The sequence below is a fragment of the Convolutriloba macropyga genome, chromosome 3, assembly GCF_964194025.1.
Source record: "Convolutriloba macropyga chromosome 3, txConMacr16.3, whole genome shotgun sequence".
NCBI classification, from domain to species: Eukaryota; Metazoa; Xenacoelomorpha; order Acoela; family Convolutidae; genus Convolutriloba; species Convolutriloba macropyga.
Genome location: NC_134470.1, coordinates 52,068,681 through 52,081,462, shown reverse-complemented (window position 1 = coordinate 52,081,462; position 12,782 = coordinate 52,068,681). Strand labels below are relative to the sequence as shown.

Genomic DNA, 12,782 nt, shown 5'->3' with positions numbered 1-12,782 from the left:
CAGTGTAAAACACATTAAAAGCATATACTTAACAATGATCAAATTATTTATGTTCAATTTGACCTCATTCAACCCTGGGGGAAGAGTTGTTATTGTGATAATGCTACAAAGGGCCAGAGAAAGCAAAAAAAAACATTTGAAAATGTTAAAAGATTGCAAAATTTGTTTGGAAAAATCGTAGTATGAAAGTCATAAAACCATTATTTAAAACATCAAAAGACTGAGCTAATTAGTTTTCGTTTTCCCAGAGAGAGAATGGGTGTCATCATTAGTGACAATAAGCAGCAAGTTGATTGAAATCAGATTAAAAAGTTCAAAAAAATCACTGAAAAAAACGAAACTAAACAAAAAATAACTGAAAACAATTAAATTTAATTCATAAGAGCCATTAGGCATCAGCACCTTGATAACTGATAGCATGCGATGGGCTGGTTTATACCACTTAAAGAAGCCAAATAGATCTTTTTTATTAGTGATACTAAGTCAGGAGGCTGCAAAAACTACAACAACATCTGCGGGCAAACAAAATCTCTGTATCAAAAATAAAATATGCATTTTGTATACAAATCAATTTAATTTAAAAGATGGCAAAGCTTGAAATCCAGAACTCTCTGTTGGGAAATTCAGAAAAACGTAGATCTCATCTGAGTTTTAAAAGATTGTATCAATACGTTATGACCCTGTATTTCCCGCAGAATATGGACAGAAAAATGTAATTAAAAGTATCTTTTTGAATATGAGATTTCACGCTTGAGAAAATTTCTAATGCCCCTCACAAATCTACGACTGATATATCGGTAGGCCAAAGTTGACTCAACAGAAAAAAATAGTTGAGCAAATAGTTCCTCCCCCAATAATATGGGATCGAAACAAAGACAAGGGCAGTGTCAGCTTGTCAGAAATATCACAGCAAATTGCAACAGTACATCTCAAGCGTGGCAAAAAATTCTACCTGTTCAACACAAAATTGGCTGTTTTGGATATCAATAAACAACATTCTGTGGAGCATTTATTGAGTACAACTTTCTTTATTGTAATAAACTCGACTGAAAATTTCAAATCAGTCAATTTGATTTTTAAAAAATTAACTACTGCAGAAACTCCAGGCATTGTGCATTGTCATGCATCCCAGTAGAAAAAAGCGTTTCTCTGTGAAACATAGGACAAAACCACCAGTAATGTCACCCATTTCTAAAGAAAAATTGGAACAACAATGAAAGTTGCCACGGAGATTAATACTTTTGATTTTAGAGATCTAGACCCGGTACAAAATAGATCATAAACATAAAATCTTAATTTGTCGCTCATTGTAGAACTGTGGCGGTTAATGTCCAAAACAATTGATTTAATATTTTGACGTACATATTGGTCATTAATTATTAGCAACCGCCCCCAGCGAAGTAAAATGGACTATTTTGACCGCAGCTATATAACGCCACAGTTGAAAAATCACGCTTTGAAAAGTGGGCGCTAGACACAAAATAGCTCTCTTTAAGTCGACCAAAATGTGCACTCGACAAAAATTTGACTCAAATTGACATTTTCCGACTAAGCTTTAACCTCATCTCGTCTTAAAGTTGGTCACGCAACAAATGGATGTAAGCAAACACTGTTACTGTTATGAGAGAGAATAAAGCAGTTACCACTTACGTGTCTGTGTGAGAGGAATGACTGAACTTTGTCATCAAATGCCTCCACCTGAAAGAGGGAAAGATTCGTCTGCATTAGAAGCTGTTTATCACTCAAACAAGCAAAATGCGAACTAAAGTTGGAGGAATTTGACTTTTCAATCGAACGTTGGATCTTTTGCCACTCTTGATCAACCATTCCTCTCAATTTTGTCACCGTCTTTCCTCCTAGTTCAAAGATTTTATCAATTTCAACCCGAGTAACAGCACTGACTTGGAAACTTGCTTCAGAATCCACCAGTGATTCCAATTTTTTCAATCTTCTAGCAATTTTCACGGCCAATTGTAACAAAAGTTCCACTTGAATGCTAGCTCTCAGTTTCTCTTTACAGAATTCGGTTAAGAGAAGGATCATTACGCATTTGTAAGCAACTAGTCCCTTTGCAGGTCCTAAATGCCACGTCAGGTAGTGACGTAGAACAAATTTGCAACAAAATAGCTCGCTTGATCGCCGCCACGCTGTTCCAATGGCTGAGTATCCAGTGACTATAGCTCGATCTCGAACTTTAACATCAAAAGCTATCTCTGGAATGGGTTCTTTGTTCGTAGACAGGTGTGCAATCAGCCAGTTTGTGACGTAACGCGGATCGCCCACGCCAATTTTATCGTCCTCTTTCATGCTGAAAAATGTTTCCTTTAACCCCCTATGTCTTTTTTTTTGCTTTCTAAAGAAGCGTCAATTAAAAAACATTCTCGAATTTCGGTCTTAAATTTCTTTGCAAGTATATGAAAAAAAGAACAACACTATTAAGTCAACTAGCACTGAATCACTGTTCGCACCCACTTTAGAGGGGGGGACTATACGCTCAACTGTTTTTTGTTGTTGCCTATCGATATCTTCATCGTACATAATTGTGACAAGTTATCATTAAAGCTTGTCAAGCGTAGAATTTCACATAAAACACATTTTTTGAAGGCAGTTTATAACGAGGAGCTACGGAGGTTTAAAGTTTTGTGAAAGCCAGCGTAATTTCCGTGTTTTTGTTCACTTTTTCGTAATATTTGCTGAAACTTTGATCAATTTCTATTGTTAAATTTGATAATATTGTTCAGCATAGTCGCATTGGTTTTATGTTAAAAATAGAAGAGAGTTATTGAATTGTTTTAATCAAATGTTTTAGCTGAAATTTGGCTATAATTTTCAACATTCAGCATTTTCTTTTTTCACAAATAATCGCATTAAATATGCTTTTTCGCCAATTTTTTCGAGCTGAACGAGTAATGCAGACATTAAAACTGCTGAAAAAATCTTTTTTATTCAGGTCAACCCATTTTTACTCACTTTTTTGAGGTCTTTCGCTAATTTAAACACATATTCATAAAGAATGCATTAATCATTTTTAATATATTAAGATTTTCGCCTTGCAAAGAAATATTACAAAAATATTTGGTGCAATTCTTGGTTTTAACAGCTGCCCAGCGATAGGAAGGCCATTTTTTTCTCACCAGTGATTTTTGCAATGATAAAGGATTCGGATTGTAATTCGGTTCTGCCATTTTTAAAACACTTTGCATTTTTTCATCCCAATTACAGACAGCAAGTCTGTATTGAATTATGGGTTCAATCGATAGAGCTCATATTTTTGTTAAAATTAGATCAAATGAATAAATAGTGTGTTTTCTGAGTAAACTCATGGTTTTTGATGGCTCCGACAATATGTTTTACTAAATTTTTATTGATTCCTTGAGTTTTGCCTGCAATTGGTGCAGTCTGAAAACTGAATTTAAATATTGAAATGGCTAATTCGTTAGCCAAGGAACTATTAGAGAAACTAGCCAGTGCGTGCGTTCAGTTATAACACAATGGTTTTTCACTGATATAACCCTATAACTATACAAAATGCATTTACTTTTTGATAAATTGAGCTTGTTTGTCCACTTAGATATTTCAGTTTAAATTGCAAAAAAAAGTGTTTGCTTCAGTGGACGAGCAGAAATATAAAAATAAACGTCAAAAAAGTGGAATTTTCAAATCAAAGCTACGACTTTAAATATGGCCCTGTGTTTAAAAAAATATTTTTGAATTTTTATTTTTTTTATGTTTGTGGTACTCTGAGTCCTCGGATATTCCAAATGTAAGTCTCAATTATAAAGCAAGAGTAACGGACAGCTGCATTCCTATAACGCATTAACCAGGCTGCGCTTAGTCATTTAGCACTCAATAGAACAGTGCGTTAATATTTGTGAACCCTTTAACGTGAAGGCGTCAATCGTTGGCCGTGTGATTATGTAAGAAAATGAATGTATGTATTAGCTGCATAACTGATGTATTATTTCCCGACATCAGAAGAGCACTGGTAACTATAAGATACCGGGGTTCCACATTTCACTTGTGGAAAAATCTTGAGTTTGCTTAAATTTGATCAGAGCTTTAGTGGGTCTAACGCTCTCCGTCTCATCTTGTACGAACTGTTGTGCTATGTTGTCGTGTTGCTGCGGGCTCGTTGTCTCATCTTCTATCTGTGTGGGTATTTCCGTCGGGAGGACGTTGGAATTGTCTACCGCTGGTGACGCTGATTGGGGTACGTCTGGAGCAGATGTTGACTGGGGGCCACAGAACTTGGCTGGTAGTTGGCATTTCCGGTGAAGCTCTTTTTTGGCGCGTCTGCTTGTGCCTCTTTGGAAAAATCTTCAGACAAATTGTGATCGCTGCTGTGCCTAAAATTCTGGTCCGAATCTTGAGGCATATGTTTCGCCTTAGTATAGTTGGTATTTCATCGAATTGGCAATCCTCGATTATGCTGGGGATGATTGATTGTTGCAACGTTTCGCATTTTGTCCGTTTTTTCCCTTTTTGGGTGAGGGTACGTCTTTCTTCTTGGGTGGAACCTTGATGTGGCTACTTTTGATAAGTTCTTTTTGCTCAAATTTGTAGCGTTATCGCTGAGCCTTGTTCTAATAGAGAGCTCTCCTTTCACCTCCGCAGTTAGTTCCTGAATGTCTTGTGTCATCTGGTTACGTAATTTGCGAACCATATTGATCGTTTGGAACCATTTTGCGCGCTTCAATTGAATTAGAGGGATTTTGCGCTGTGCCTGAATCGCAAACCTGGCTACTTCGGATTTTTGTAACACCGTATCGTCTTGATTGGGGACTTTAATTGTCAACGCAGAGTCGGTAGTCTTCTCTAATGAAGCTCCGTCTGGGATAGACTCATAAATGCTTTTAGTTGCTTCCTGCTACGGGAAGCGGCCAAAATTTGGCGGGCTATCTGGAGACAACTGGATTCAGCGATATTTTCCGGACGAGCTTGTGTCCTTGGTATTTCGCTTTTGTCGCTCTGTGCTGCCGCCATCATCCGTTCCTTCGGAGGCGCACCTTGTCGCTGTTCAAGACTTTATCCCACTGTTCGTTGGTTATCAACTCATCTCCAATGATTATTTTATCCAAATATTTAGATTGTACCGTTGGCAATTTTAGGTGTTCACTAGGAAGCGATGTTAGATTAGTTATCAGTGCATTAACCTTCCGTTCGAAGTGGGCTTCGAATGGTGAAACTTTCGTAGCTTTTTTGCGGCATATCCTAAGTTAGTACGTGACTATTTGTTGCTAAAAGTGCACAGGTTTTAGTCTAGTTTAATACAGGTTAATCTTCTCGTGATCATCTGTATTAGTCTCTCGACAAGTCCGACTGATCAGTGGTCGCTTGCAGGGGTGAAAACTATTTTGAAGTTTTTTCTGGAACAAAACTCTACAATCATATTTCCGGTTTGGTATCTTGATTGATCCATGAGTATCGTTCAAGGTACAGCTTGGATTGATATTTACTTATTAAGAAACCAATCGATGTTACCTGCTTTTGCATTATTATACAGTTTAAGTTTGGGGAAAATTGAAAACCGGTCGATACAAGAGAGGTGGTATAATTCTCGTTTTCGGCCGTCTAATATTGGGTCACCAATAGAAATTTACATCTCGTCGTAAAGTTCTGCATATGGTTTGAGTGGTGACCATTTTATTTTAGGTACAATGCTTTAAAGTTTCTTACCAAACTCTGCACAGAGGCGGCATGTCGAATTTTTGATGAGCTCACTGTTAATGAAGGGCAACCATATTCTTTTTAGTATTTCTGTCACATCTCAGGGGCCAGGGTGCGAGTTACGGAGTAAAAACATCACAGATTCCTTCATCACATTCGGTATGTTCAACTTGTTGTCCAGTAGTGTACAGCCCTCGTTGAGATAGAGCAGGTTCCAGTATGCCTGGATTTGACTGCCTTGCATCTGTTTGTCGCTTTGGATTATACAGTTTCTGGTCTATCGTAATACGGAGTCCCTGTTGTTCATCGCTGCTATTACTTGGGCGCTAAAGATGTCTTTGATCGCCTTGTCTAGATAAAGATGAGGTTGCTTCGGGTTGACATACTTTTGTGTGAGGCTCAATTAGGCGGATATCGGAAATGAACTTTTTGTTGATGTGAATGGAACGCTTTGTTGTTAATTTGAGTATTCTGGAGGAGAGCTCATTTCGTTTGAAATTTGATAGTGATTATTCACTGGCGAGGTTGCATTGACAACGTGGAATTTGTCAATTGTTTTTTGTGTGAATTGTGGCTGTATGTATACGTGATTTTATGTCAAACAGATTTCTAGTTTTTTTGTTATTTTGTTCACTACATAGGCTGTATCGATGCTTTGGTAGCTGCGTTGGTGGAATCACTCTGATTTTTTAGTTTTGCTTTTTTACATTGAAATTGTTCGACAATTATAGATGTAATTTTCTCGGTCGTTTCATTCAAGTCGCTAAGTTCTTAGGTATGGAATCCTTGGACACTTCTATTGCACTTAACTTGCGTAGTCTTTAGCGTCGCCTTGTGGCGATATTGACTTTAACTATAGCGTCAACTTGAGCCATAGCAAATTCTTTGACATGCGCGCTAATTGTCTTTGCTTTGCCTTGCGGATTACGTAAATTTTAATCATAACCTCATCTTTCAGCAAGCTATGTGGTCAATTTGAAAAAGAAAGGGTATAAGCTTATCACACAAACGAGTAAATCTGCTTCCGTGTGCATAAGAAAATCGTTCTTTCAAAATAGAGAAAAGTAGCATATGGTCTGCTTGTTCTGTAAAGAAATTACCGCATAAGTAGTGCTTGAAGTGTTCAAGGGCCCACACCACACCAAGTATTTCCAACTCATTGATGATGCATTTTTCTTCTGCACTGTTTAAAAAATCTGTTTCATATACAGTGGTTTCACACCCTTTTTCTGTCTCCTGCTGCAGTAGCAATCCTAGTGATCATCATGATGCGTCATTGCGGGATCTGTTTTTTAAATAGCATTGTGTGTGTCCTCGGTGATATTCTTAATAAGTGGTTTAATTTTATCAAAAGCTGTTTGCTGATTGGAATCCCATGTATATTTGAGATCATCGGGAGGTCTCGAAAGACCCTGCATTGATTTGCGAGGTTGGGTAGAAACTTCCTGAGATGGTGTACGCTAACCAAAACAATTTCAGTTGTTTTGTTGTTATGGTTTGTTTTAGAATTTGTATTGTCTCGGTCTGCTGACTAATGATTTTATACAGCGTTGACTTACTTCGTAACCTAGCCAATGTTGCAAGATTTTGTTCCACTAGATTGCAAAATTTTGTTCCACTAGTCTTTCTAGGCATTTGAAATTCTTTTCATGTTTTTGGATTCAATCTCCTGATAATATGATCATGTCAACTAAGAAAAATAAGAAAATATGTGTCCTGAGACCTAAAAATCGCATCATGAAATTCGGCCGGCATACCTGTTAGGCCCAAGAAACCTAATATAAATCGGTATGTTCCGGTGGCTAAACAGCCTGTTATATTGAGGCGGGTCTAGGCTTAGGTGGCTAAAAGCGTAACGTGGATTGACGATGGAGAAAAACATTTGTCGTTCGAGCGACGATTACGAGATTTAATGTGCAAAAATTTCTATCAGACAGCTGCTGTTATTCATCTGGCACTTCAAATTTATGAATTTAAAGATTAACTTTAATCCATGGCCAGTTTGATAGTATTGTCTCTTTTGACAACAACTACTTTTGGTGATATAAACTGTTCTTTGCTATAACTATCTAGTTTAATTATGTTCCTGTTTTTTTGTAACTGTTTCAGTTCTTCTTCGCCCTGTTTGTAAAAGGATTGATACCCTTCTTCTTCGTTTGTAGACTGGGTTTAAGTTGTTTCAAAATTGGAATTTTACTATATGGTTTTTTTGAGGTTCCTATGTGTTTTGAGCTTAAGGAAATGTTTCGCTATTCCTGTCTTAGTGTGTTAGATTCAGTAGTTTGTATCAGAGATATGGTCTTACCTTCCGGTTATGGTGATGATTGTTGGTTGACTTGAGTGCCCAGTCCATGAAAGAGGTATCGCCTCATTATGGTTGTTGGGTACCACGATCAGGTCGGCTCGACCGGCGTTCCAAACATTGCATTCGACGTCACAGCACATCGTACTAGCATTTCGCATGGGAAGGTTCAAAAAGATGCTAGATTCGTTGGGTTCGTCTAAGGGCTTCACCAACTGTTGCCGTCACGATCTTCAATTTCGTGTGCCATCCGTTCAATTATGAGGCCGATTGAGCTTTCCGACTCCACTATTACCCAATATTTTGTGTTACCGAATTTCAAGTGAAATTCAGTAGCCGTTGTAGGCACGCCTTGAACAAAGATAAGGTTTACCTTGTAATCGTCGGCCGAAACTTAATATGTGAGATCTACATCTGTATTCAAGGAGACCATATTTATTCCTTGTCCCAGTTGTGCCTGGGTTTCTGGCCTTTCCTTGACATTTTGTAGAGTGTTTCTGCTGTTTCGGTTCGATTCATTATTTTTTGCAAAAAAACTAGGTTTTATTGCAACGTCTACATATTTGTCCCAGTTTGTCAATTTGTCCATTACTCTTGGTTCCAGGGTTGTCCGAAACACCCCCAATTGACCATTTGTGTTGTGGTTGTGTTGTTGTCGACCTGTTTGTGTATATGATCCTCTGGGCTGTGGGGGTTTCCGCGATATCTTGCGCTCGAGATGGGTGATACTGGTTCTAATCGTCCTACTATAGTGACCATTGACGGGTCTTTATTGTTCCTCTACAACAATTTAAGACCTTAGAAGTCACTAGTTGGCTTATTGCATTTAGTTTGATACTAATGGCGAAATTTAGTGCCTTCTCTTGTGTGCTATCTTCAATAGCTTTTTCTGTATTTCAGGCTTGTTCTTGCTTGCCGCGAAAAGTCTCTGATTAGGATGATTTCTGATTAGGACTAAATTTCCGAGTTGACAGTGCTATGCTAAGCACCGTAGGGAGGAATGGAATTGTTCCATTTTTCATCTTTGTATCGCTGTCTTGTCAGCAGCAAAAAACGGCCAAACCTTCATTTCTTGGTCTTAAAAAGGACAACTGTATTTCTTCCCACAAAAGGTAGTTGTTTCTTCAAAGTTTGCGTGAAGGTTTTTGCGAGCATGCATTTTCCTTCTGGTTCACCCCAATGGATAAGTATACCATTGATTTTGCTTTCTTGTCTGCTCCTTGTCCTATCCAGTCGATTAAGTTGCATTCATCCTTCCAATTGTCTCCTGCCTGGCGGTAACATGTGAGGCAATCTCTCTCCATCGGTTGTATATGGAGGTGTTGTATTGTATACTGTCTCTTCTTCTACTGGCTCGGTGGGTGAATGACTTTGTCGCTTTATCTTCCGGGCGGTCTTCTAGCTCGATATTTGTCTTTGCGTCTATTGCCATCAGTAGTTGACGTCTCCATTTTTCCCATGGAATTGTAGCAATTGAGTTGGGCCTGTCCCAAAAAAATTCAAGACATAGGATTGTTTTTTGCTTGTAACTCTGACTGCGCCATGTGGTGTTGCGAGTTGTCAGATACTCCAAATATAAGTCTCAAGGGAAAAATAAATGTAACGCAAAACTTTCATTCATATTTAAGACAGACTGCGCTTACTTACTTAGCAATCGATAGAAAAATTCTTTAGTACCTGTCAAGACTTTTACGTAATCACCCCAATCATTGGACGATTGATTTAATAGCCTCATGAATGTTTGTAAAAAGTGACTAATGGATACATTAATTCACTGCATCAAAAGAACACTGGTAACTATAAGAACCGGGGTACTACAATGTTAAGTACAGACCAGATTGATTTGCTTTTATTTTATCTTTCTGAAGTCGTATGACGTCCTGGATAAAAACAGCCATCAATGGCTTCGTATGCACGTATGAATAAATCCATTCACTATTTTCGGTTGATAGCTACTGATTTTCATGACTTTTAAATTAATGGTTTTCAAAAAATGTAAACGTATTTTTAAACTCTGTTCACTTTTTTGTCGTCTACTTCTTAATTATTCTCAATAAAGACAGGTCCCATATCATTTCTAATTGTTTTTCCTTAGTTTTCATCTGATGCTTTTTTGACTTTGCCATTAAAATTTCTTTCCAAAAAGTATAGAGACATTGAGCTTTGGCCGATTAATGCTTGTTGTTGTTACTTGATTTTGTTGTTTGTCTTAGCTCTTACTCACATTAATGGCAGGAATCGTTGGTCTTCTAATGATTTATCATTTAATTTGTATAGTGGTTCGAACTAAAAGTGATTTTTTGAATGGATACGCCAACTATTTTCCAACAAAATATAAACTTTTGAAAGTTTTCTTTTTCCTCCTGATTTGGTAGACAATTAAGCAAAAAAACGTGGTTGAGTGGGGTTGAAACATTATGTGCAAACACACATTACCGAGCCTCCTGTTTCAATATATATATTGGCTTTCATATAGCACTGATGGAGTGTCTGTTTTTCCCATTTTAACTCGCAGTTTGGCCCCAATGTTTTTGAAGTGCCGTCTATGACCCCGATTACAAATCTAGCGGTCACCAAAAACACCATGGTTAGCAAATAATCTCAATTATGATCAGCGACGAACTCTGATCAGGCGCAACTTCGTTAATTAACTTTGATTAAGCCGCACGTTCGGGTAATTTTGAAAAAAATTACCACCCCCGTCATATGATGAAAATTTTATGTTGTGGTAAAGGAAACAGATGCCTAGAGAGTTCTGTCATTTTCTCGATAATAAGAGGAGAGGATAGTTTCGATGGTGCGACTTTGAACGTCGGTCCGTCCGGCATATTGCGCAAAGGACATTTCGTATCCGATTCAGAGTCGTAGAGCACATTTGACGATAGACGAATTTGGGTGGCATTAACGAGCAGGTCACTGTTTGAAACAGCATCTTTGGGAAGTCGTAAAGACAGCAGTGCGTTTTGGGAGGAGAAAATTATGGGCAAATAATCCCCTGGTGATTTGAGATGATGCACAGCACGAGTTAGACACTTACATCGCAATTCGTCATTTTGATAATTTAGCCACCGATTGAATATATTAACTAGTTGTTCACATTTGGTCTCCGGTAAAATGTTAAAAAGTTGTGATGTTTGGAACTGTTTCAGGCCACGAGCGAAATGGGATATGAACAAGCTGTTCTCGTATGAATTATCAAGCGGGTCAATTTTTCGGGGAAAGACGAAATGGTTTAGTAATAAGGTTTTGTCGGTCATTGCCGTGCTGGGACATGCGATATATGACCTAGAAAACGAACCGAATCGCGAAATTTAAAAGCTAGACATATAGTCGCGGTAATGAGCAAATATGACACTTTGAGGCTAACAAAAATAATAAATGTCACAAATTTCTGAGCTAAAACTTAATGAAGTTAAAAGCAATCTCGACGTTGCAGAAATGAAGATCAAAATTAAGAAAATTCGGGTCAATTATTGTGCAACTGTATGTACTATCAATTGAATTAGAAAGGCAAACGAAGTCACAATAATCGCTGGTTGCTCATCATACATAATTATCAGTAACTATACTGGTAACCGCCGTATTGGCCGACAGGGCGTTTAGCCGACAAACAAAAAATGAGAAATTTAACCGACAATTTAAGTAAAATGAGCATAACATTTAAGTAAAACGTATTAAGTAAAACGTATTCTGAAGCTGTGATTGGCCGATTTAAAATACTATTTCGTAAGCGGACAAATATACCGCAGTTTTTTCATCAACTAGTGTAACGAACGTCTATCCGTGGTCGCACCGTATTCAACCGCATCGGGCCATGGCTCGCGGGCCATGGCCATGCCTCAGCCGCCCGTGGGACTTGATATGAATCTATCATAACCGAACTACTGATTTCTGGACCAATGAGACTTTTGTGACCAATAATGATAAAACTGTCGGCTAAATTTCTCATTTTTTCCTTGTCGGCTAAACGCCCTGTCGGCCAAACTATACTAGGTCGTATGGCGATGACGTGTGAAGAGAGCCGACTGAAAAAGCCGAAAATCTAGATATGATTTTGCATTAATATATTTCGTAATATTCGAAATAGTGAAACGGCTAACTTGTAATAAACATGCAGTTAACAAAAATTTAACAGTGACCTGGAAAACTGTGCTGGGAAAATTGGCCAACAGTGCGTTTAGCCGACAAGAAAAAAATGAGAAATTTAGCCGACAGTATTTTTATTATTAATGGTAAAAAAACCTCATTGGTCAATAAATCAGTTGTTAGGTGGAACATTATCTTTGGTATGCGATCGGGTGGCGCTCCACCCCCCCCCCCCCCCCATCCTGGGATAGATGGAACAGGAGCGTTTCTTCCACTTGCAACATCAAATCAGAGCTGAATGCACGCCAACAGTTGAACGCTATCACTGGCTTCAAATAATATGAGGCTATACAAACTATTAACAAAATTTAATCGGCCAATTGGTTTTTTCGGTTTTTCGGTTATTTCTTGTATCGGTTCTACTTACTGGACATTCGGCTTGTGACCTGAATTCACACGTGTTTCCTTAGCAAACTTAGATAGCGTTCAAAGGGTGGCCGCCGTTTTGGCCGACAGGGCGTTTAGCCGACAACCAAAAAATGGGAAATTTAGCCGACAATTTAAGTAAAATGAGCAATAATGCTTATTCTAAAGCTGTGATTGGCCAATTTAAAACACTATTTCGTAAGCGGACAAATATACCGCAGTTTTTTATCAACTAGTGTAACGAAGGTCTATCCGTGGTTGGACCGTATTATACCGCATCTGGCCATGCCTCGCGGGCCAT

General features: G+C 38.2%; 3 protein-coding genes across 3 annotated transcripts in view; 1 reads left to right on the top strand and 2 right to left on the bottom strand.

Moving 5' to 3' along the window:
- LOC142335813 (uncharacterized) overlaps nt 1-11,466 on the bottom strand; it is a 38,781-nt gene extending 27,315 nt beyond the window's left edge. The window contains exons 1-2 of the mRNA XM_075384142.1: nt 10,715-11,466; nt 1,651-2,308 (exon numbers count right to left, since the gene is read on the bottom strand). Coding sequence (XP_075240257.1) covers nt 1,651-2,308; nt 10,715-11,226 — 1,170 coding nt within the window. The 5' untranslated portion in view covers nt 11,227-11,466. The remainder of the gene's footprint in view (nt 1-1,650; nt 2,309-10,714) is intronic.
- The window catches only part of LOC142336269 (uncharacterized), a 556,260-nt gene that overhangs the window by 433,946 nt on the left and 109,532 nt on the right, over nt 1-12,782 (top strand). The gene's annotated exons all lie outside the window — the stretch shown is intronic.
- The window catches only part of LOC142336270 (uncharacterized), a 308,561-nt gene that overhangs the window by 224,042 nt on the left and 71,737 nt on the right, over nt 1-12,782 (bottom strand). The gene's annotated exons all lie outside the window — the stretch shown is intronic.